This window comes from Homalodisca vitripennis, chromosome 1 (assembly GCF_021130785.1).
Source record: "Homalodisca vitripennis isolate AUS2020 chromosome 1, UT_GWSS_2.1, whole genome shotgun sequence".
Lineage (NCBI taxonomy): Eukaryota > Metazoa > Arthropoda > Insecta > Hemiptera > Cicadellidae > Homalodisca > Homalodisca vitripennis.
The window spans coordinates 90,179,187-90,206,181 of NC_060207.1; the positions used below are offsets into that span (position 1 = coordinate 90,179,187).

At 33.1% G+C, this 26,995-nt stretch overlaps 2 protein-coding genes across 4 annotated transcripts in view; one reads left to right on the forward strand and one right to left on the reverse strand.

Annotated features, from left to right (window-relative positions):
- Positions 1–683, reverse strand: part of LOC124366322 (ZZ-type zinc finger-containing protein 3) — a 46,844-nt gene extending 46,161 nt beyond the window's left edge. The window contains exon 1 of the mRNA XM_046822802.1: positions 497–683. The gene's annotated coding sequence lies outside the window, so the exon portion shown is untranslated. The remainder of the gene's footprint in view (positions 1–496) is intronic.
- A 162-nt stretch (positions 684–845) lies between these two features.
- Positions 846–26,995, forward strand: part of LOC124366337 (ubiquitin-related modifier 1) — a 29,628-nt gene continuing 3,478 nt past the window's right edge. Inside the window, exons 1-5 of one of the 3 annotated variants that reach the window (XM_046822816.1) lie at positions 846–1,285; positions 6,467–6,537; positions 10,812–10,893; positions 11,822–11,870; positions 23,408–23,617. In XM_046822816.1, the coding sequence (XP_046678772.1) occupies positions 1,254–1,285; positions 6,467–6,537; positions 10,812–10,893; positions 11,822–11,870; positions 23,408–23,617 (444 nt within the window). In that variant the 5' untranslated portion in view covers positions 846–1,253. Of the gene's footprint in view, positions 1,286–6,466; positions 6,538–10,811; positions 10,894–11,821; positions 11,871–23,407; positions 23,618–25,442; positions 25,592–26,995 lie in introns of those variants that run through there. The other 2 variants (XM_046822833.1, XM_046822825.1) reach the window with 2 other exon arrangements.

Below are 26,995 nucleotides of genomic sequence, written 5' to 3' on the forward strand. Positions count from 1 at the left end.
CTTAGAACACTTTATAAAAAACCTAATTGTTTATTTTTCTACCTGCTACGATTTTCGATAAAACGTATATTTTTGGAGGTATTTGCAAAAAACCGATGAAAAACGTGAAAAAAATTGCGAATTTTCAATTGCCAATATCTTGAAAATTATTGGATTTTTCGAAAAACTTTATAGATGATTTTTTGCTTAAAATTAGGCCTTCTATCGAGATCCGAGGTTATTTTGAACAAAAAACAATTCAACCCCGAGAAGGGGTGGCAACCACCCCCAGGTTGATTGCGGAGTTCAAATAATTTTCACTTTTGAAGTTAAGGGTAAGGTGAACCTAATTCTAAAATTGTATGCAATTCGGTTCACAGTAAAAAAATTCGGAGCAATAATGCTTCAATGACTGCACTACTAGGGTGGCGTGTCTGTAAATGTTTCTTTAAGTTTGAAACAGTGGATTTAAAGTTGAAATTTGGCCGCATAAATCACATTTTGCTATTTTACTTACAGTGTCTTCAATTGTGAAGTAAGGCCACAACAATTCAATTTCTTAACTCCACTCATTACTGCAATATGGTTCTTTTAAAGTGTTCACTTCACAATACAATTATTGTTTAGTACAAAAATATTTAACTAGTACTGTACACTACAGTATTTGGTGTTGTATACTACTTTAAAACGGTCTAATAATTATAAACTTGTTTAATTCGCTGCACAATGCAATGTTCCACAAACAAGTCTGTAGAGGCTCATTTCTATTATGATAAGTATGTCGTATATAATATTTTATCTTTGTTCCCCGCCCCTCCCACCACACCACTCAATCCAGCTCACTTCTGACTTCACTATGTTATTGGTTTCTCAGTAACGTATTACCACAAAAGCGTTATCAGAGCGATGGTGGCAGTGAAAACTTACTGAGTAACTTAATACCAAAAAGACGTTATGATAACGTCGAACATTGTATAAAAATCACACCTGTTATTGAAATAGTAGGGTGTTATTGGTAACACGTTATCCTGGTAATAGGTTACCACTAAATAACCATCTCACTAAGCCTAATACGTGAACGTGATATACCGCCAATCTCGAGTTAATAGTGTTGACTTAGGTTAGGTTCTTGTGTTCGACTCGTCGTTTCCTCCTCGCCTACTATTTTTGAGGTTAACGTACGTTTGTTTATGTTTTGTTGTATAAAGTTAAGAAACAGGAATAAAAGAATCAATTAGATTTTATACCTTTATTGATTGCATTTAAGCCTACAAATGGAAGATTTAAATTTGGTGATAGAATTTGGGTAAGTTAGACTATTAGATAAACGTGGAAAATTAATTATTTATTTTCTCCTCTGTAAATATGATGTGGTAGCATAGTGAAATGACATTGGGTTTTATCTTTAAGAACAGTTTAAAAATTTAAGCACATACCTTCTTATTGTTTGTTGTGAAAACTTTACACCCCTAGCCATGTTGGCATGTCCTGGGTTAGGTGAAATGGATGAGATTAGAAAATATTGTGTGTAGTTTCCCACAATAAATTATCAAAAATCTTATTGAGTATCTGTCAAGAGTGACTCATTGTATGCAAGTTCTACTGTTTATTTCTGTGAGATATCTTATGGGAAGACTTGGGTAGGGTCCAATAAGCGGACCCGGTTTTTTATATCGAAATTGGCAAACGATATTACTTAATCATAACCATCGATATAATCAATCGATACTGATGAATTATTTTTAACAACTTAAATAATCTATATGAACAGCTGTAAACACTTTCAAATAATACAATTAAGGTAAGTTAATATTTTAAATTTCACGTAACATTGTGTATTGAAATGGCCGTCAATCTTAGGAAGCTTCACGAAATTGCTTTAAAAGACGATAAAATATGTTTTTTATGGCTTCAGGATGTTGGGTTAGTACCTAAGAATCCATTATGTGATATTTGTGGAAAGGTAACAAATGTAACTGTCAGAGGAGCTAACATGGTCGTCTTCAGATGCAAAAAAAGAAGGTAATGGTGGACACAACTTTAGTAAAAACGTTTTCGTTCTGTTTCATCCTAGTTAAAGTTATGAGTTTCCCTGATTTTGGTTATGTTCATTTATTATTTGTTATCATTAAATTCACATTTTAATTTAAACATATGATTGTTGTTACTTTTATATCGATTGATAGTCTATGATTCGATATGCGAATATTAGGTATGCGAATATTAGGTATCGATGATTATATTCTTCGATATAAAAAACCGGGTCCGCTTATTGGACCGTACCCGAAGACTTTAATAAGCAGCCTACACTCGTTATTCAATTGTTTTTATTGAACAATTCGATATATTATCAAACTTCGATATGTACAGATCATACGCAGTAAGTTCTAATAATATTCAGGAACATGAACAATCTTATTAAAATTTTAAAAACAATTTTAACACTAACATAAAAAAAAAAAAAAATAAAACACAATGGCCTAGTTTTAGTTATCAAAGAAACCTTACAATATTAATAACTTGTCCAGCTAGATATAAATGAGTAACCGCTTTTGTGAAATGTAGAAAAGAATTCTCCCCATGGGTTACCAGGAGCCAAACCCACATGTTGAAGTTACTTAAACAAATCTCGTCACTTCTGAGAAATATCTCACATGATTTCTTCATTCATTGCCATTATTTTCAAAGTCTCAAAAATTAATTACTTCTTGCTGTTTATTGCTTAGATTGAAAGTGCTATAACTAATAAGTTGAAATCATATGCTAAGTTAAATAAATCGTAATGTTAAAATATTCCTTAGGATAAAAACATTGAACCATTCAATAAAAATAACAGAATAATAAGTATAGTCGGCTTATTAAAGTTTACCCTATCTTATTTTAAAGATTATTATGGTAATGTAAAACACTTTCTGGTTTTTTTAAATGTAATATTCAAGTGATAAAATAAAAATATGTTTTGAGAATTCTTCCTGGGTAACCAATAAAAATATTAATATAACGTAAAAAGTTTGTGGACTAATAAACCTCTTCATATCTTTAAAATGAGATCTCCCATAACTATATGACTGAAAGTAAGATCATAAAAGTGTTTGGAGATAGGCTTTTATGGACTAAAATCAAGATGGTTGTGAATACAGCCATATCTAAAAATGATGGTATTAAAATATAATTTTGGCTTTCAGAGCAAATTTCTGCTTTAGTAGGCCTACTGGGTAGGGAACGATAAGTGGATCCGGTTTTTTATATCGATATTGGCAAACGATATTATTACTAAATTATAACTTTCAATATAAGCAACCGATGCTGATTTTTGAACAATAACCGGTAAATCTTAAGATCAGCAACTACCGCTCCAATCGCCGTAATTTTTTGCATACTAACACAGGTTAATGTAATTTCACCGAAAAAATAGTCCCGATTATCGCTAACATATAAAAACCAGTTTATTGGCAGTACAATGTTGGCAATACAAAACACCTATAAATAACAAGATTTTCGACTATCAAACTGAAAACAATGGCCGACCATGGTCGTTTTGATGAGTTGACAGTAGTCATGTGACAAACAGGAAAGTTTCCGATTGGCCGGGCGGATCATGTGACCTATAGGACGGCTTCGATTGACCGCCAGACGTAAACAAACAAACCCACATGGACAAGGAATAATTAGTGAAGTTATTGACATGGCGTGCGATGGTTCTTGTCACACGCTAAAAAGACCCTAGCTTGCCTATTCAAAACTCAGATCACGCAATGCTTGCCCGCTGTGCAGCGCTTTGCGCTGCTTGCTCTTTTAGAAAAAAAATTTACTCGAGCTTGCAAAGTCCAAGCCCAGATCACGCCATGACTGCTTACACACACAAAACTCAGACAGAACTAACGCAGGTTTCATTACAGGTAAAAGATAAGCGGCTCGTGTTTATCACTGATAAGATAAGACGAGTTTATACTAGAAGTAGTACCTGGATTACTGCCCTACGAACTAATAACACCAAAAAAACAAATAAATGCACTGTCAGTCAGGTTTTTTTTAATTTTATTTTTTTCAAATTTTTTTTGGGGGGGAGTAAATGGCTACGGCGACAATCGGGACTATTTTTTTTTTCGGTGAAATTACGTTAACCTGTGTTAGTATGCAAAAAATTACGGTGATCAGAGGGGTAGTCGCTGATCTTAAGATTTACCCAATAACTAACTTGTATAAACTATAAATACTTTTTCATATAATAAACGTATTTTCTTTTATAGGTAATAACAGACAGTCGAAAGCTTGTGGAGGACCTTGAGACAAAAGACAAAGTTTAAAAAATGGCATATCAGCCAACCTGCTTGCAGATCATCTCTGTGAGTATTTGCACAGAAGAGAAGTACGGTTTTCTAGAGAAGATGTTACAACAACTTCTCGAAAGTAGTTAATAATTAATTACTACCTAGGAGAAAACATATAAATAATTACGCATATTTCTTATTTTCTGTTATAAATGTTTGTTATGTTGCTATAATTTCATTATTATTTATGAGTTTTTCCTATTTTCAGTTCTAATCTTTTGTTTGATCGTTAGAGCTCATTTATTATTTATACGATTATCACTATGAGTGTTATATTAATTATTTTAATTTAAAATATGATTGTTATGACTGTAGATATGTTAATATTATTTTTAAACACGTATTCAATAAATGAATATTAAGTATCAATGATTGTACTAACCAATATAGAAACCGGGTCTGCTTATTGTACTCTACCCAGCCTACTTCTAATCTATTGTAAAACATTGGAGTTGATTTCTAGGGTATGGGGTTGTAGTAATTTTCTGTATTTCATTATTTCCACATTTTTGAGTTGTGTTCACTTACTTGCCTCTCCAATAAAATTCCTCCCTATGTACCATTCCCTTGGGATATTTACCCCAAACCCCCATACCTAAATTTGTTCAATTTTTACTGAAATTTAGTATTGAAAATAAAAAAAACTGTAAAAGTTTACTTTGACCGTTTCAACCTTAATATTTTTTGTACGTTTGTTATCTATTATTTCCGTAATTATATTATATGAGCATTACTATAACCCAGACAGGTGAAATTTAATAGAGAAAGAACATTATTGATAATTCACATTTACTTTAACTTATTCATATCACAATATTTGTTGTTGTTTAAAATAGAAATGCTTATTTATGAAATGAATGGGAAAGTAAAGAAAAAAGATATAAAAGATATCAAGTGCTAAAATTTTTAAAAATACAAGAAATACTTAAAAAAGGAACTAGAAATTGAACAGACAATGCCTCCGGCCATCAGTGTGTGTTATAGCTAGTGATGAGAGAATCCAATACTTAAAAGAACGATGTATTAAAAAACACCTTTATATTTGAATATGTTATCTGCTTTGAGAACTTCTAACAATCAAGTCTAGACTTGTATTTTCTTCCTTCCCGCAAACTATTGTTTTATGGTTATTTTGAATTGTCCATGCCAAAAAGGTTAGAAATCCTTTGCTTTTTTGTGATTCCTACAAATATGTCACACCCATGATTTATGAACTTCAGAAAAATATATTTGTTTACCTGCTATTTCAGTCCCGTCTGAAAAATCTTTTCCTACTGCATGTAGGTTTTGTCACCAATGGTTGTAGAAATAAATTACACTAAAAACCTCAATCATATTATGTTTTTACACAACAACATAAAAATAAAATTCATTTTTTACTGTATTGTTTTTACAAATGTATTTATTAATTGAATAGTTTTACAATTATACATTTTGTCAAGTTTGAAAATTTCGAATGATTTATTTATAATTATGAATCTCCCTTAATTATTCTTTTCAGATCAAACACACACACATTTAAAACCCTCCAGTGAATATGAATAAAGCTTTTAATATTTTATTTGAGTACTATTAGTCCGAATGAACGAATACTGTAGGTATGAATTCAGTTTTACCAGAGACATTGTATTCATTTCAAAACTATTCGAGTATGTGAGTACCCAGGCTGTATTAATTTAAGTATTCATTTAAAACCGAATGAACGAATACTGTAGGTTTAAATTCAATTCTTCCTGAGACATTTTACTAATTTCAAAAGTATTCAAATTCATTTTGAGGTATTCCAATATGTGAATACCGGGATGTATTTAATTACTATTCAATTCTTCCATCACTAGTTACAGCACCACCTTCGGTATTACATGACATGTGAACAAAAACATCCCCCCCCAATATAATAGGTACCTATCAGTAATTGATCATGGTTCTATAGGTCTATTTGGTCTGGTTACAAATACCTAATAAACCTAAAAATATTAAAAATTCACTTAACCAACTATAATATTTTAGGTAAAGAAATTTTCCATGTTATTGAATTCTGGAAAGCAAAATTAATGGAATACAACCAAAAGCTGCAATATCAATAACGTATTTTTCTTTGTCATTCCACCTTTTGATTCTATTGATCTTATTTGAATTGCTTCTATTATTTTTAGAGGGGGAGCTGAATTACTCTTTAATAAAGTGAAGAAACATTTTGTCCAACTTCCAGGATCTTCTAAGCCATGTGAGTTTTGAATACACAACATGTTTTATTGTGTTAGCTTGTTTGTAAAATATTCTATAGTATTTGTGAGAAAATAAATAAGAATTCAGGAAGTAAATTAAATTTCCAATGCTGGAACTGTTGTCTTAAGTATCACAGTAGTGTATCCAGCTGTAACAGAGTGCAGACTAGACTCCTTTTCTTTTTTAAATGAATTTTTAAAATGAGTATAGCTGTGTGAAAAACCACCAACGAATTTAAAATTATTGCTAACTTGTGAAGTATGCTCAAGGTGACAAACATTGCATACCATAATGAAGTTAGGTACCTTATTTTATAGAGCTATCACTACTACGGTTGACAAAAGATCGGATAATAGCGCATGTTTTTGTTGACATTTCTTGAGAACAATACAAAGATATGCAAAACATGTCAATTGTGATACAAAAGGAAAAAAAACAGTGTGTGGAATGGAGAAACACAAATTCCTAAGTAAACTATCTAAAATCTCATGATATAAATGTGTAATTGAAGTTGTATGCGGCAACTTTCTAAATTTCCATCTACTGTGCTGTTATGATAAATGCCATTGTAATTAAAATGGCTGCGTAGAAAATGAGTAGACATTTTTTTTACTTTTGTGTACATAAAAACCATAATTTTAGTTTAAAACTTGGAGTAGATTGAGTTTTAATTACGAGTAAAATTTAAAATTATTATGGCATTCACAATTTAAGTCCTAATTTATGAATATCTTAAAAATGTTTCTCAGAATTTGAGTATTTCAGATTTTTAAACTCAATGAATCAGGATTTTATCATAAAAAGTCAGGTTTAATCTTCAATATAGGTATATTTTAATATTTTGGCTGCTAATTAGAGTGGTGATTATTCTAGAGACTGCTGAAAGGCTTTGATAGTAAGTTTGTAAAAAAGATGTGATGATAATTGATCCTATGAGCGGTAAAAAATGGCTTAAGCCACATTTGCATAAACATAATTTATAAAATTTAATTTTTATTTTCTACAGAAATATAATTTTAACAATAGGGAATAAAGAATGTCTTAACCTTCAAGAATCATCTAGTAGTATAGCAATGGGATAATACAACATTTAATATACTCCATGCATATATTTTACGTTTAATTATAATTATAAATGAGAGCTGTCTTTGAGGCTTAGCAATAGTCAGCCAATTTTTGATCTTGACTTGCTGTTCTACTCTTGTACAAAATTATAATTCTACCATCCGTTGTTCACTGCTCTGTTGACACACTTACACAGATAGTCGTTACCAGTTTACAAGATGGATAGACAGTGCAGCCAATCCTGGATAAAGTCACATGAAGTTTATAGTGATTGCAATTTTGCAATATAAACATTGCATTATATATATATATATATATATATATATATATATATATAATATTGTAATATTATTAACTCAACATTACAGGGTTATCTAAAACCTTAAAAAAAATATTTTATTGCCATACACCTATCAAGAGGGTAATGTACATTGATGATAGTTGAATACCAAAACACATGTATGGCAATAAAATAATTAAAAAAGAGTTTTAGCTGACTATTCATTATACTAATAATATTGTAAATATATTACCTTCAAGGTATAACACAAAGCTTTGTATGTATTAATAGCTCTCCCACCTGACGAAGAGGATAGATTCCAATCCTTGAAGCATTGTGTTAAACCTGTTATAACCTTATAAACAATGACAAATGTCCGAAATCCTGTTATCCTTTCAAACCTTCCATCGTCAATAACAAACCTTAAATAAACAAAGAATTATCTTCAAAGTAAAAAAAATTAGTGGATTGATTGTCAGCGCAGACATCATCTGAAACAAAGAGAACAGGCCATTTAATGTGAGATTTAGAAAACATAAAGAAAATATGAAAAAAATTATCTGGTGGGATAGTCTAAAATTACTCACCACTGCTGGCCTGCAAATCATCACATAGAATGGGATGAAGCCAACATAATATACCAAGAGGATAATGTTTTCAAATGCAAACTAATTGAGGTTTCATATGTACAATTAGCACAAAACCGCTAAGTCAACCTTCTGTTGAGTTTAGGCCACTTTGGCTACCAATATTCAAAAAAGAATTGACATTGAAAACTAAAAATCTTTTAACAACTAAACAAACCTCAATCATTAAAATTAGTACACACTGTGATATTTGGGTCAATCCATATTAAGTGGTCCAATGAGGTTTTCTTGACTATTTTAAAATATTTTCATTTTTTTATATGTTTTTACCATACTCATAAGAGGTAAAAGATGAGTTTGAAATAATTTTATCTTTTACTGTTTTTGCATGGCGGCCATTTTTGTTTACGAGAATACAATTATTTAAAAATCATTTTTGAACCTCTTTGAGTACCTCATTGGACCACTTCATATGGATTGACTCATTTAGGGTAAGGACCTGTTATCACCTCGATCGTTCTATATGCAGTACAAGCATGGAGCCGGGCTTTGAGACTGAAGATAGTCAGGAAGAGGCTTGACAGGTTACAGCGCAAGGTTGGTCTGGGGGTGTGCAGTGGATATAGGACGATATCCACAGAGGCGGATCTTGTCATGGCAGGAATCTCTCCAATGGAGCTGTTAGCTAGAGAGAGGACAGATGTTTCTAATGGGATGAGAAAAGAGGAGGCCAGAACACAATTCATGAGACCTTCTTCTCATGAATCAAGCAATTCTTGCTGATCTCCTTTCTTGCAGGAGATCAGCAAGAAAGGAGAGTGGACTATAAGGATTATCCCCAAACTGCAGTCTTAGGTCGAGTGTGGACATGGACAACTGACTCTCCCATGTCACCTAGTTTTTAAGTGGACATGGGAGCTTCTGCGGCTATCTACACAAGATAGGCAAAAGCCAAACTGTAGAGTGCTGGCACTGTCATGAGGCTGATGACACAGCAGAACATACATTCTTTGCATGGAGATGGTGGCAGGCAGAGAGAAGAAATGGGGTGTAGTAACTCATTGTGGACAACATTGTGGGGAAGATGTTGGAGAGTGAAGAGGCATGGGAAGACGTAGCTCGAATGATTAAGAAAATCATGACACGTAAAGCCAGAGAAAAGCCATGGGAATAAACCGACCCAAAAATGAAGCAATGAATTAACTGAAAGCTAAAAAGATCCTGCAAGAGCTGAAGTAATACTGACTGGCGATTTCAACTCTTGCAAGATGAAGATCATAGGGCGGGGGTATTTAGTGGGTGAGAGCCTCACATGCTTGGGGGACCTGTCAAGGACAGGCGGTACTCTCTAGGTATCTGGTAGAGATTTCCCCCTCCCCTTGAAGCAAAGAGTGAAATAAAGGTTAAGGACCTAAACATCAAACCAGAGGCGGCTGCCCTTTATCCCTCCCCATCTCTACCATCACTCTCCTGTTCTCTTTGTTTTAGATAACACATCTTATACAATTATTCAGTGTTATTATAATAACATTATTTATCTGAAGATATTGTCCTTTTTTCATATACAATCAATATTGTTTCAGCATTTTTATAATCAACAATCACTATTCATTGTAGAACAACTTTGGAAAATGATCACAATAAATAATTTATTATTTTCTGTAATCAACATCTATAAGTGTTGTTTACATCAGAATACCAGCAGCCTGACGTTCATGGCCTAGTGTAGTTACTGCACTTTGGTGTTATCTTCCTTCTGGCACAGCTCTGTCATATTGAAATGTAATCGCAGCCATATCTTCCAGTATCATAAGCGGAATATTTGTAAAGTGAAAAATTTGTATCATATCTTAGCAGTATTTATTACGTTAGTATCATATTTAAAAAAAAGTGTAATAGGGCTTAGAACATTTGCAACTGTTTTATATATATATATATATATTACAAAAACTGAAACGCTTTGTTTAAAAAACTTGTATCAGTCCTATTCTTTAAGTGATAAAATCTAAGACACAATGTTAACCATGCTCAAAAATAAAATAATCAAAAAAACTACTGTGATAGGCATGCTAACCTCATACATGACAAAAAAGTATTTTTTTATTAGAACATAATGGACACATCGTGGCATGTAAATGGAGACTAGTTAGGACATTCCAAGACAGTATTTTGTTCACATTATTTCATTTTTTTTAAATATAATAGTGACCAATTTCTAGAATTTTGTTTTCTTTTAAAATCATCTATATTCAATGATAAATTTAGAACAAAACAGTTTTTGTGTTGAAAACTTCTTCTAGTAATTTATTTGATTTTATTTACTTTTTATATTTGTTTTAGGGACATTAAGAAAACTTCTTGTGTGGCTGAAAGAAAACTTGTTGACTGAGAGACCTGAACTCTTTGTACAAGGAGAAACTGTGTAAGTGAAGCATGTAGTTAGTTAGCATTATTTTATTTTTTATTTTCATTTAAATTTTAAGTAATATTTTCTGACTATTATTTTAAAGTTAATTGTTGCAAATTTATTTAGGATTTTTTTGTCCATGTGTTGGCCAGCCAATAATATTAAAAAACACAAGTCATGACAAATTTTAAAGATTTGTATTATTTTATAGTTGTTAGATAATAGTTCTAGCTATTACCCGTGACTTCCTGAATAACAGGGACATTTTGGGTATATTCGTTTTAAATACTTGTTGCAATCCAAACAGTACTGAGATAAGTTATGGTAATTGGAAGATATTCCCATTCACTTCTTATCCACTTGTAAGAATAATTAATTAAACTTTTAAGTTTAAAGGACAATTAATGTTTCAGGACCCGGGAGTCTGTTTTATAAGGACCAATGTAATAATTTGAATTTCTTTGCAACTTAAAATAGTTTGTTGAATAGTTCCAAAGGTTACAGTAGCACTTGAACAATTAAAGACCTATAGGGAGAAATCCTATGGTTGGAGTCCATAGTTTTTTTTAGTGAGAGCTCCTATGTTGCTCTTCCAGCAGCGCACGCTATATATTATTTGCACAATGAAAGTTAATTTGGGATTATGAACTTGAGTCACCGAATTCACCCAATAGCTGTTGTAACTCTTGAGCAACCAACTTTATTCAAGTGCCATTATTAAAAGAGTAAAATTTGGCTAAGATTTCAATTGATTCAATCTATAAAAATTACTTAATTCGTGTATAAAAGTCTTCATACAAATAAACACAATTTTATCTTGCAGGCAAAGTTATAGTTTTCTTTGGCTCTGGCAAAGAAAATGCAATAAAATTCCCAGCTTAATATTGAATGTGAGTTGTTCTTGATGAGACTAATAGTTTAATGTGTGATGTATATTTTTTAGGAGACCAGGAATTCTTGTTCTTGTGAATGAATCAGATTGGGAACTATTGGTAAGTCTAACTATTCAATGACACCACTTTATAATTAATGCCTCTTGGAGTAAAAATCCTGTGATGACCGTAGATAAACAATTGGAATGATAGTGGGGCTCAAGGGAGGTTTTCATGGTCCTGTTTGTGTATCAAGGCAAACTTTTCAAAAATTAAAGTAACTTACTTCATTACATCTACCATTTTTTACTCCTTCAATCTTTGTTTTCAAGATCAAGGTTTTATTTTTGATTAAAAAGTGACAGAACAAAACCGGCAATATGATTGCAATGTTCTGTTAGTTTCTTTACAAAGAATGTTATTTTTAATATTAGAAAAAGTACTCATACAGACGGTTGTGGTGTGGGTACGTTATTGAAAAAGAATATGGGGAACAGTTGAGTAGGTTTAACCTTTAACCCTGGATCTGGCTGAAGAAATTTGTGTATTATCAGGAACTATTTTTCTAGTTGTGTACATCATTATTAAAACCTATTTAGAATGCTTTTTACTAAAGTAAAGTATACATTATTATATATTTTATTTTGTAGTACATTGCAAGGAACATTTATATGCAGATGGATCTATTTTTGTATTTCAATTTAGGTTTTTATCAACATTATAAATTTAAAAAGAAAAGTAAACAAAACAAATTAAAAAAAAATATAAACTATTTTAAAAAAATTTTTAAAATCATTTATCATTTTTTTAAACTTTCATTATTTTATACAACGGAAAATTCATGGTGAAACGTCTGATGTCAGTTGATACAATCACAACTTTATAACAAAATACTAGCGAATAGTCAAAACTAATAGTCATATAGAATAGAATAGAATAAACTTTATTTCTCATAAATATGCACACATTCCAACATATTCATTACAAGTATACAACAAATATAAATGCAAACCACATACATAGCAAAATAATCCTGTGCATAGCACGCGATTACATAGTATATCAGTACTGGCTGACCTTCACACATTAACATTCATGCCACACATACATACATACATATACCGAGAAACAAAGTATTGGCCTCCAAGGCAGAGCCTGTTTTGAGGCATTTACATGATTCATAGAAATAAAGAACTAGCAGTGATAGAACAACAATTATACATCTTCAAATATTACATAATCCTAAAACCCTCTTTCCAACAAAATTCATTCAGATTCATACTTGCAAGATAAAACAGATAAATCACACATACACTAATTATATAAAATAAACTATAAATTATAATCCTCATTATGTCTACATCTATTTTAAACAAATACTATCCATTGTACAATTTCCTACATCCACACATACATTTCCCTATCAACCAACAATACAACATTTCATACATAACCCATAATACAAAGACAAAATACTATTATTTCACCATTAGTGTTTATTATTATAAACCATGGCCATTAACAGTACATATCCCTCCCACTAGTTTTGTACAATAAAACCGGACATCAAAACAATACATAAAATACATTTAAAAACATTTAATTTACATTTAATAAAAATTCAACATTCTGCAATGAAAATACCCACTCCTTAATACATTTCAAGAAAGGTATAAGCGACAGACTACTAATTTCACAAGGTAATACATTAAACAATTTTGATGCTAAAAATGAATAATTTTTTAAAAAGAAGGTGTTTGTTGGCATTGGTGTGGTATAACTGTCAGCATTCCTTAACCCTCCATCGGTCGCACTGTATCAATTTGATACGCATGCACGTTCTCTTCCGTGCTATTTCACGATGCGCGCACATACTGCCATCCCCTTCCTAATGGGCTTCCCTCTCCCTCATCCCTGAACTGGCAGTACTACGCCTGACCTTGAAACAGAGCGTGTTTACGGAGCTGTATCAATTAGATACAGTGCGACCATTCCCGTTTCAGATTTACGGTATCAATTGGATGCAGTGCGACCGTTCACGTATCATATTTACAGTATCATTGTGGTGCAGTGCGATCGTTTCTGTTGCGCTTTTTAGGTAAAAAATGTCAAAAACGCAGTTTGAACTTAGAAAACCGATGACGGTCAGGAAAACTGTCCATCGCCTCTTATTTTCTGATACAAGTGAATAAGAGGATGAAAGGTTAGAATACGTTTATGGTGATAATAGCGATATAGACGGTGAAAATGTGGTTGAAGAAAGAGAAGAAAACTCCGATACAGAACAGAGTGCTGATGACGAACTAATGATGTTGGATGAACCACAGCCGGAGGTGATCGACCAGCCACAGCCGCAGGTGATCGACCAGCCACAGCCGCAGGTGATCGACAAGCCACAGCCGCATGTGATCAACAAGCCACCACCTACAACGTCAGGTTCGCGAAGAAGATGCACAAGACCCACTTGTTTTGACAGCTAAATGGGGTAAGAACGATACAATTAAGTGGTTCTTAAGACCTAGGCAGTACAATCAAAGAACACAGCCACAAAAATTTTGCGAGTCTGCCTGGCGTGATTGGGCCTGCACGTCAAAGCATAATCCGAATTAGATTGTTGGTCCAACTTTTTCACAGATTCAATGTTAGAAAAAATGGTTTTTGCATACAAATCAGTATATTACCCTTGTACAGCTAAAGTACACTAGACTTCGTGATGCCAAAACCACTGACTTGATCAAAATAAAGGCGTTCATAGGCATACTTTACCTTTTAGGAGTTTTTAAGTCAAACAGGCAAAGTCTGGATGAGATATTTACTACCGATAGTTTCGGCATAGAAAAAATGCAGAATGATGTTTAGTCTCAGACGGTTTAAATTTCTCCTATGATGCTTAAGATTTGATGATAGAAGTACTCGAGACGAGCGTAAAGAGATTGATAACTTAGCCGCTATCAGAGAGATATTTACAGACTTCGTAGGTAACTGTAAAAAATGTTACTCTCACGGAGAAAAATGTAACTATCGATGAAAAACTGAAAAGCCTTTCGGGGTGGTTGCCACTTTAAACAGTATATTCCTTCAAAACCAGCAAAATATGGTATCAAAATCTTTGCTCTTTGTGACAATAAAACATTTTACACTAGCAATCTTGAAATGTACTGCGCTAAACAGCCAGACGGCCCTTTCTGGGTCAGCAATAAGTCGGACGATGTTGTTAAGCTATTGGTTGAACCAATACATAACAGCGGGCAGGAACATTACTGCCAATAATCGGTTCAGTTCGGTAAGCCTTGTTGACCATTTGAAAGAAAAATAAATTATAATTTGTTGGTACGATAAAAAAAAACCGGACTGGTATTCCTTCTACGCTGAAATGTACAAAAGGAAGACCTTTGTAGTCAAGCTATTTCGTGTATGGTGAAAATTCAACTATGGTATCATATGTACAAAAAAAAAAAAAAAAACAAAAATGTTTTGTTGATATTAAGCTTACATTTCAGTGACGAAATTGATGCTGACTCAAATAAGCCTGATGAAATTGTCTTGCACTACAATAACACAAAGTCTGGTGTAGACCGTGTTGACAAGTTATGTGCTTCGTACAACGTTGCCAGAGGTACCCGCCGATGGCCGATGGTAATTTTTTATGCCTTGTTGAATGTAGTTTCATCATCAATGCTCAAGTAGTTTCATTTGGAAATGACGTTGTCACCAAAATTAGAAGATTGTTTCTACAAGAACTCAGTAACTCTCTTGTAGCTGAACACATTCAACGAAGGTGTGAGACCATACCAGTTGGAGGGATTCCCTTGCACATGCAACATGGACTGAAGAAAATACATATGCAATGCTGACCGGGATGGAAATAGTGTAAATAGAGAGAGGGCCACAGTTAGAGAAGCGGACAAGGTGTGAGTTCTGCAAGCTTGATAAGAGAACCCGACTTACAAAAACACTTTGCAGAAAGTGTAAGAAAACCATCTGCAATGAACATACAGAGGTTGTGTGCGTACGCTGCTATCCGAACATGTCAAACAGTGTTCCTTCGCACATAACTTCTTGAGTTCATTATATATATATATATATATATATACAGTAAGTGGTATTACTGTATTTACATTTTTATAGAAATATCTTATATTTTTTAGCGGACAGAAAACAACTACTTTTTGTACTGCAATTGTTTGGCTAAAAAATGGCAAAATATATGAAACTAGTTCAATATAAATATATTCCATTATTCCTGATCGTTATTGTGTGTCATTTCTTCAAATCCATGTAATTTACCAAATGTGTATCAAATAGATACAGTGCGACCATTCCCGTTTCAACAACAATTTGGTTTGAGAGCACACTTTTTGTAAAATATTTTAAATATTTTTTAAACTACATTTAAAAAACAACTATGATATTTGAAAAGCATAAGGCATATTTTTAGAACCTATAAATATAATATATTATATGATTATATTGGAGTAAATACCACTTAAATTAGTTTTAATACAAATGTATCAATTTGATACAGTGCGACCTGTCATGTAACGTTTCAGGTGCGACCGAAGGAGGGTTAATCTCAATTTATATTCATTACTTTCTTTACTATTTTGAGAATACTACTTATATTCAGAAAGTAAGTGTACTGAAACTCTCACGGCCAGTAGGATTTCTTTTTGACACGTTGGCTACACTGCCATGTGGCCTGATTCCACCCCTCCTCAACGAGACCGTAGGTTGAGGTGTATAATGAGGTAAAAACTGCATATGGTGATAAAGCTATGAATCGTATAAGTGTGCTCAAGTGGTGTATCGAGTTTAAAAATAGTCGTACATTTGTTTATGATTATCAAAGGAGCAGAAGATTAATGTGCTCCCGGAGGGATTGTGACCCGATACGGACCCACACATGACCAGACAGCCAATGACGTGAAGGAGAGGGATCTAGGTGAGGCCAACGCACGGGACTGAGCAGAGAATCACAACAGCATGAGTCCAACTAATATAAAAACAAAACAAACTACCATCCTAGGAGGTTTTGAGTGGTGGGCCCGCTCAAAAGCAAGACCGCACCATGATACCGAACTGCTGCTTGCCTTATTTAAATGGAATGTCGTGAACAATCCCACCCATTCTCAGGACCTAGCACCTTCAGATTACTATCTCTTTACCTCCCTAAAGCTACACAAGGTGTAGAAAAACGTTTTGGACAATGAGGAGGTGAAGGGAGAAGTGAACAAAGGAGTTGGCTTGAAACTACTGAGGATGTCATAAAAAAATTAGTACCCTGGTTCACCATCTGCATTGAGAGAAATGGTGTCCATGTCGAAAAGTAGCTTGCATATATACTAATGTAACTAGATAATGTTTTTGTTCAAAGAAAAATGTTTGTAGACTACAACAATGCAGTACATCTACTTTCTGGATATGTCTTGTAGTCGTTTGACATTACAGAAATGCTGGTAAACATGTTTGCATGGATTTCTTTCTTCAGACCTGAGAGTAATAAACAGATGTTTGAAGCAAGTGCTCTTGTAGAGGAAGAATTTCTGAAGGTAGCCAATCTTTTTCCCAAACGAAATTTCCCCCGTGGAATGTAGAAGACAAAATCCCTTTATTTTCCATTCTGTTGAAGTGTGTGGCAAACCAACATTTGGTATAATTTCGGTGTGTACTTATTACATATTACTATTTAATGAACAATACATCAAATTAAACTGTGAAACATCCCAATTAATGTGATAGACAATTTGTCCTTCTTAATCTGATTTTCGATAACAAAAGTTTGATTTTAAATGGATTAGTAACAAAAACATCTAGTGAATAGTCGTTTGACATAGAAGAAACATTTTTAAGCCACTAGTCATTCAACAGATCCAGGGTTAAAGTATCGATCAGTACTTGAAATGATGCATTGAGTAAATAAATCTCTCATTATTAGTCCTAAACTAAGCTGATAAATCACCAACATTATTAACCCTTTCAGGGCCAGGACCAAATATGAGATGTTGCAAAAATTTTTTTTCACATCTCATATCCCTTTGTGACTAGTGAAGTGCCAGGCTAAAATTGGCGATTTTGCAGCCTCTTAGATTAAAATTTATAATTTTTCATAAAAATTAGAGAATGGCCTAAAAGTTACACCAAATTACTTGTATAGATATATACTATCAACAAAAGAAATATATAGATATAGTTTTAAGTCATTTAAAATTTAAAAAATAATGTTTTAATGGATTACATACAAAAATTTTATTTTATTTTGCAAATAACTAAAAAAGGAAAAATAATTTTAATGTGGGAAGCTATTTTATTATATTGTACATTTAGAAAGGAACAACCATACAAAATTTTGTGTTATTTCTCTCATAAATAAATTTGTTATGACACATTTTGTATAAATACGCATAATTGTACTTCACAACGTTTTATAAGTGTTAAAGCAACTGACTCTTACATTGCAAGAAACTTAAAATAAATATTCACATTATGGATGTATCAGTAAACAGATAATTGTAGGATCCATAAACAATTTCAATACAGTTAAAAAATACTATTTACCAAGAAATATTTACAAAATTTTATTTGAAATTTATTTACACTTTTTCTATTTACAAATGTGCTACTTACAATTTCACTCCCGTGATATCGCAAATTGTCAGTCATTGTAACTACTACACACAATAGCTGAGCACGTAACAACTAAAACTACTAATATTTACAACCATAAAATAAAATAATGAAGAAGAATCCAGCATACAATAGTACGATTACACTAAAGCATAAAGAATTAACAACAATAGATAGAGTCAGCTGATAATGTCACATGACAATTACAAAATAAAAATGCATAGACATAGAGTCAGCTGATAATGTCACATGACAATTACAAAATAAAAATGCATAGACCTCCAAAATAAAAATGATATTCATATTAACTATCTACAAATAGTATACCAGGGAATAAAAAAACATAAAACTAATCATTTGACGTCGTATTTATTTAAGAAAATGATGAATATAAAGGAGACTATATTTTGCCGCCTGGCACTTTTCAGACGCGATCTATGGCGGCAATATATTGCCGCCTGGCCCTGAAAGGGTTAATAGAAAATTGAAATAGGATCTATCTCCCTCATTTAAATCCCTGAAAACCTATAACAAAGATATCAGTTTGTTAAACGAAAAAATAACAAATCCAACAAACCATAGACTGGTTGTCTTTTTGGTCTCTGGTACTGGAATACATATAATTTTGCAAAATAGTTGCTTTGGTAACCAAGTTATGTATCACGTATTTAACTTGCAGTGGATCCAATTTTAAATCCTCATTAATAGCCTCATTGTTGACAATGTGGATTCTGTGTTGATGTTTGTCACAAAATAATGTTGACTATTAATTGTATAAGACTCACCTGGGTTTTCCAATTGCTGCAATTCTCTATTTATAACAGTAGATCACTCCATGTATTGGTTTATTTTCTCCTCATTTATTTCATTCGCTGGGAAATTAAATAATTTGGAATATGTTCTAATCAGTATTCAATCATTAATTTACTACATTGAGTGCACTATTACCAATGTCTTATAACATTCTCTATATATGTATGCACTTAGCACGTGTTTACCAAATTTAGGTTCTGGAGTCTCATCAGAACTCGATACCACATATAGAGCAACAGAAAGAATCTTTAACACCTGCTTCCCTTACGGTGTCTGAATAAGAAGGAGGAATCAGGCCGATATCTTTCTCACAACGTGGTGGCTTATACAACGGGGTCCACAAACCGGAAATGGAGGAAAACCGGCAGCTCTCTAGTATCCAACCCTAAGCGATATGTTCGACTTGAATAACAAACATTCTTCTTGTATTTGTTTTCAATTTCCACCTATCGTTCTCAGCGTGAACCGTTCGAATTTAAATCTAACCAATATTGATCTGTTACTAACTATTCACTGAGATATTTAATAATATCCCTTTCCAGGAAATAGTCCAATTCAGACAATAAAAAGACTATTTGGGCAACACATTTTTACCCAACAAATCATTTATTTACCTTTACAAAAAACATTTTTGTTTCCTGGATCATGTTGTTCAAAACATATGCAAAAATTTGCTTTACTTTTAAAGCGTTGTGCTGCATGTATCACATGTTGTTAACCTGTGTGCTTGCCAGTATTAGACCGGTTTTCATCACACATGCATCACTTTTAGTAACACTGTTCAATGTCACAAGCGCATGTGCGTATGCAATATGTGTGCACTGAATAGGTGTTGGGGTATACTCTATAACCTGTGTAAAACATACTTTCATTTTTGTTACTTTCAGTATTGCTTCTTAACTGTTGTTTCTTTTCTTTGAAGTATATAGTGAGTGAGTTACATTAAAGATATAAGACATAGTCAGGATGATGTGTTCAAATGGATATATGCTAAATAAAGAGTTAAACATAAAACAATAACAAATTGTAAAAATAATATATTTCCATTTATTTCTTGTTATAGTACATTATTTTAATCAATATTAATTTAATATATACTATAGATATATAATCCTAGTACTTACAGATTTTGTACTCTAATAATTGATGTATTGTTATCATCATTATGGAATATAACAATGCATATAATATGCATTAATATAACTGCAACATCTATATATATATATAAATGGGAATGTTTGTTGGTATGTTCCATTATAACTCTGGAACCAATGCACGAAACATCGTGAAATTTTGTACAGTGATTCTACACATTCCTGGAAGTAACATAGGCATACTTTTAGAGAGGTGGCTGTTTCGCTGTTTGTATGTATGTCCTTTATAGAATCGTAAACTATTTGACCGATCATTATGAAAATTTGTATGTATATTTATTTTTCGACGGAGAAGGTTTATATGCTATGCCTATAGATGTATCTCGCCACCAGGCGGCACTGCAAAAGTTACAAGTTTTTAAAGTGCCTGTACACTATAAACTGCGATTACGAGACAGTTAAGTATATTAAATAGCGAAAAACTATTTGAAGGCGCTAAGCTTTGATGTATACTTGTCTTCAAAATACATTTCTGCTTGAACTTAAAGCTTTAGTGTTAGACCACTTTATAATAAAGTACATGTACATAGACAATGGCTATAAACATACACTTTTGACAGATTTTCTTGATCGTGGCAACAATACAAACTCTACATCGTCGTTGGAAATATAATTCATTTGAACCAGAAGTGCACATACACGAGCAAAGCTTACGAAAAGCGTGCGAAGCCGCGGGAAACAGTTAGATTTTTATAAATAGATTAAATGTATTATGTTAATATATTACAAAATGTAATAGTAAGTAACATAAGCTAATAAAGTAACAAGATATATACATATGTATGTAGGGGTATTGGAGAAAAAATTAGTGTTAAGAAAATACAGTTTTAAATTTGTTGTAATAATTTAGTACTAATCTAAAGATAGGGAGCACATATTTGGCGTTTTAAGGATTAATACTACATGAAAAAAGTTGAAAGCAATATTTTAACAATATATTGAAACTTTTGTTGTTGTATTTAAACAAACTGCAGTTAGTAATTTGAGATGTAAACAAATGTAAATTTGGACAGTAAACTTACAAGAGTTTTGGTAACTATAGATAAACGGCTTGCAAGGAAACCTGTGCAAAAGCAAATTTCTGAGCAGAACCGCGCAGGAGGGGCCCCCCTCCGAGGAGTGGGAAAAGCATATTCTTGTATCTGTTTATCAGCTGTTTGGATTGTGTCTCGCTTGCACAATTTTGTTTACACTGCAGCTACTTGACCTGCTCTACAACTATATTATATTTTTTGTGTAGGCATATACAAGTGTCGCAGCCTAAGCATAAAATATTAATTGAACAGATTAATGTAGCCATAGACGTATCTAGGGAGCTTTCATTTTGTTGTGAGGTTGCCGCGCAGTGGCAGTGGCTAATAGAAATGTGTCGTTCAGTCTTGACCAGTTCAATTCAAACGGATCAGTCAAGTGAACGAGTTATCCGGATCAGAGTGTTTCAAAATACCCGTTCACCTGGAAAGTTTTCGTTTACGTTACTTTTTCCTGCCAACTGAATAAATTTGATATTTTTTTTAATGATATTTAAAACTTACACTATTATAATTAAGTTCATTTAAAACCTTTATTCATCAAACATAGCTTAACATCATATGGAACTAACTAAAATTATAAAGTTAATGCGTTAGGTTACACTAGGTTGCCAAAATTATTCAGTCATTCCTTTCGTTCACTGCTAAGGGTGGATTTATATTAGCATGTAGAAGTGGCGTCACTAGCCGTGCCAGTTGGTAGTGTTGCGCCACTTTGGGTTACACACATTTGAGTGGAAACCTAGCTCGCCACTGTAGTGGCGTCAGTTCAGGTCTGGTATTGTTCTGTGACGAGTAAAAATGTCTGATTATATCGAAAATATTCGGAGTAGGGTAACAACATCGATTTCCGTGTTGGGTGAGGAGTTAGCTGATGAAGCAAATGAAATATTGTTGCGGTTACGGCCTAGAAAACTTGGGTCGTGTTGGACAAGAAAATGGATTAGTAGAAGGACAAACCTTGGTGCATCAAAACTTCTAAAACCAGACAGCTTCAGAAACCACCTAAGAATGTCCGAGTTGAAGTTTGAAGAGCTGCTAAAACACGTTGCTCCTCGTATTCAGAAATTAAATACAAGGATGAGAATGGCTTTACTTAGTAAGTATTTAGTAATAATACAATGTAAGGGGTCAAATTTTAAACTAAATGAGGTTATTGAAACTGTACTTTATTTATTTTTATACAATACAAAAATCTACTGAAAAAGGAATATTGAAAAACGAAATAAACTCAAAACGTCATACGTTTATAACATACTAAGAGCTTCACTTAAGATATCTTTTGTGCCAAGTTCAATTGAATCTTCTTGATTTGGAGACACCATGGAAGAGGATGTAGTTAAGGTGTCTTCCCATTGGTAGTGTGACATGGAATTAACCGCGAGCAACGGTCATCCTCTCGTTCATGAGGCACGTTTGAATTTTTTGCATTACTGCCAAAGCATTTATCTCGGGAAACTTTTTTAGCTGACTGGCAATAAACTGGCCGAACAATTCATACTCGCACATATCTTTTTTACGTTCAGGTGCAAGAACCTTATCTGAAATGTCCTTCAGTTGTTGTACTGCGTTTTGTATTTTTCCTAGGGGTTCACCAGCTACTTTTCTTGATATCGGTTTGGCGTAAGGAATTTGCTTAGAAGCACTTGAGGGCTTCTCACGTATAATACGACCAGTAGAAGTAGATGGAATAGATGAAGAAGGGATATCTTGAACATCTTCAAAGATAGTTTCTTCATCTTTGTCTGCATCATCTTGCTGAACTTGAGTGCTTGATTGCTCCTGAAAATAAAACCTGAGATGTACCGTACAGACGAACTTTTAGTAACATTAGGTGAAGTAAAAAAAAGTAGAATCTACTTCATCTATTATTGTTGTATTGTTCGAACAATAGACCAAGTAGATTCCGCTTTTATTAACTCCACCCAATTGATATATAATATGTTAATAAATGCATTTTCTTTCATATTACCTACTCTTACTATATAATAAGATTGTGTAAGGCCGTAATAATTAAATGCACGGTTATTTTTAGGGTCCTACTTCAGAAGAGGAATGGCAAGAAATTATGCAAGGATTTTCAAGTAGATGGAATTTTCCACGATGTTGCGGAAGCATCGATGGTAAACATGTCTCTATATACGATGCCCAAGCAATTCTGGCTCTGACTTCTACCACTACAAAGGTTCATTTAGTACAATACTTTTCGCAGTTGTTGATGATGCTTATTGTTTCACCTACATAGACATTGGAACAAACGGATGTGTATCAGATGGTGGAGTGTTGGCAAAAAGTGGATTTCAAGAAGCCACAGACAGCAAAAAATTAAAGTTACCAGCTAATGCTTTGTTTGTTGCTGATGACGCATTTCCCTGATGACACATTCTTGACTGTGAACTCTAGTTTCTCCATACCACAGACAATTTTTTTCCCATGCGTGTTCTTTTGCATTTCTGTCTTTGTATTCGTCTACTTTATAGTCCAATAAGCAACGGTACAGCTCATACAACTCTAGAAATTTTTCAATTTCGGACAATTTCCATTTCTCTTCCCTTTTTCCTCTCTCTTCTTGCTTTCCTTTACGTTTCTTCACTAATACTTTCGGCCTATCTTTACTTTTATCACTATTCTTCTCAACTCTTTCATTATATTCTTCCCCTAAGGTTCCTGCACTGTCATATTCTACGTAATCTGCCATAACTCAACAAAAACCACTGCACTGCTCGAAATGTTTTTACTGAACTTTCCTTGAGCTACACAATACCTAGTGGCTTGAACTGGCACTCCAATGTGACTGGCGACCACGTTTAGTTGTTTACACGTTCCACTGCAGGTGGCACGCCATTTCAACTGGAGCGCCACTGTCTAGTGACACCACTAATATATGTCGGAACAAATATTGATGGCGTCAGTTCGAATGATGTGCCATTTCACATCTCCACTAAAAGTGGCGCACCATTTCAGGTTTACACGCTCCATTTTTCTCGCCACTTGACAGCCAGTAAAAGTGACGCCACTTTTACATGCTAATGTAAACCTAGCTTAATCGATTAAGAATAAAACCGTAATTTTGTAACTCAACAGGAGGAATAGGGAGCCTGAGTATTATGAAAGGTTTTGGAAGTTAATTGGTTGGATATAAAATATCTTGTTATTTATAAAAAATAAATTATTTCCAAACCAGTAATATATCTTTTTAATTTGTAGTAATTTATTTAAAACATTTGTAAGTGAATAACCTTACTTATGATAAATCAAAGGCATATCAATCTTCCAAGTCCATTGATTATAAGTATTAACATTTAAAATATTTAGTAATGTATCTGGTAATTTACAATTACATTTTTGTATCAGTTTTAATAGATCTTTTTACATTGACTAGATTCCTGAAACAATACATTTATTGTTATGTATCTATCCATTCACTGTACAATATGCTGTTCATCCTATATTCGAACACTTTTTTACAAGCGGATCCTTTCGTTCACATCATTACATTCAGTCATTAATTTTGTTCGGTCAACACGATGACCGGTATAACATGCTCTAACGGGAAAGCTCAGTAACTCTGTACTGACCGGTTCAACTGAACGAATCGCAGCAGTGAACGAAACCGACTGAACCGGATCTACAGATGATCCAATAGAGCGAATGCCGAGAAATGGTGGGGATACTGGGAGAGGGCGACATCACAGTGTCGGGGGGGGTTTTATCCCATCCTGAGTGAACTCAAATCACACAGGGTCTTTTTGTAAATGGTCTACCTATAGAGAGAAACATCTTACAGCTGGCTGTAATTTTAGAAATGTAATAAAAACAACTTGCATAAACAACCCAAATGTTTTGTCATGATACAGTTTTTATTTGTTAAAGATTATGTATTTAGTAGGTTCTATTTTTTTGTTAATTTGTTTTTATTGTATACCTGCACCCAACTAATGAGTCACACTGTCTTATCACTGAGATGGGACAGAAGAATCACTGTCTCATTAAGGAAGGAGGTGGGACTTTTGAAACATATCAAAAATAATGTAATATCACACGGGTTCACATTTCTACTTCTGTTACAGGGTCAGCTGGATTATGAGCTGCAAGACAAAGACAATGTACTTTTTATATCTACTCTTCATGGAGGTTAAACTAAGTAAGTTTACTACTTCCTGGATTGTACATAAATTTAACTTTAGGTGTTGTTTCAATAAAATAATACTTTTTCAAATTGTTTTCTCCATTATATATCTCCCAACTATCATTTGTTAACATTAAGCATAACTCTTTGTACACAGAAATGCTAAAGTGTTTTGGGAAAGCTGAAAAATTTATAATATTCCTATTTTCCAAATCTTAGTTTTTGGTCTGTTTTTATATTTCATCTCTATAAAAGTATAGTTCTTTATAAAAATCTTTAAATGGCTAAGATTTTTTAAGGTTGATTCAAGTGTAGTTCTCCTTACACCATTCTCTGTGTCATATTCAATATTCACATGTACTTTAGTTTTATTGTTTCATCCAATCTCAGAGCCAAGAAAAAATATGGTTGGAGATTATGATTTGAATGTTCTATCAGTATTTACTATTTAAACTACAATAGAATTAACATGTTTTTTATTTAATTATAACTGAATGAAATGAGAAAATAAAATGGCATGTTTTAAATTAAATATTACTTTAAGAATTTACTTTTTAAATTTTATAAAACACATTACAGCCTTCATTAAAACATATTTCATACAAATGTTCAGCCATTTTTTATATATTCCAGATTCCAGGACTGTGACTATGAAATAAAAAGGATATAAAAAAAAAACAAACAGTAAAATTGGTTACACCACCTTGCTTTATCAACAATAATCCTGCACATTCTACCTCCTTTATTCTTCCCTCATTTGGTGGATGCCTGCCTCAGCCTTATTTCAAAATGTACATTTCCTTGAACCTACTTTGGTTAAAAAGCGCATAATTCTAATCCTAATAATTTATTTCCAGTCTAAGAAAATTCCAGTGCCAACTAGAATTTACCTTTTCCCAATAAATAAGATATATATTTGTCACTGTCATTGTTATTAACATGTCAAATGCAGTGGACGCTTTACTGTGCAAAGGCTTAGTTCTATGTTCAGTGTTATTCAGTATAGACCAGTAGTGAAGGTGTTAACTACATGTGTTATAGCTAGACATGTATTGTACAGTGTAGTTTAACACATTGACTGTGGATAACGCTTTACAGCTCAGATGATTAGTACTATGTTTGGTGTCACTAAGTTTAGACCAGCAGTGAAGGTGTTCATTTATAATGTGAATGAAAAATGCCTTTATTAAAGAGGCGGAGTTAGGGCTATTAACACATTCGGTGCGGCGCGGTCACCGGTGACCACCACATGGCGCCACTGGGTAGCGGTGGGGTTGCCGGCGACCCCGCGCTCTACCGCTTGTTTACCGTTTTAGTGTGGTGTAGCCACTTGCTAGAGCGGGGTGAAACTACGCCGCAGTCAAAGTGTTTAAGCCCTCTCTACCACTAAACTTTATATTATGTACAATGAATTTACAATAGCTTAATACAATTGTGGTAAATTATTAACTTATTCTTTAACCCTTTGACTGATCAAAAAATTTTTATTTTTTT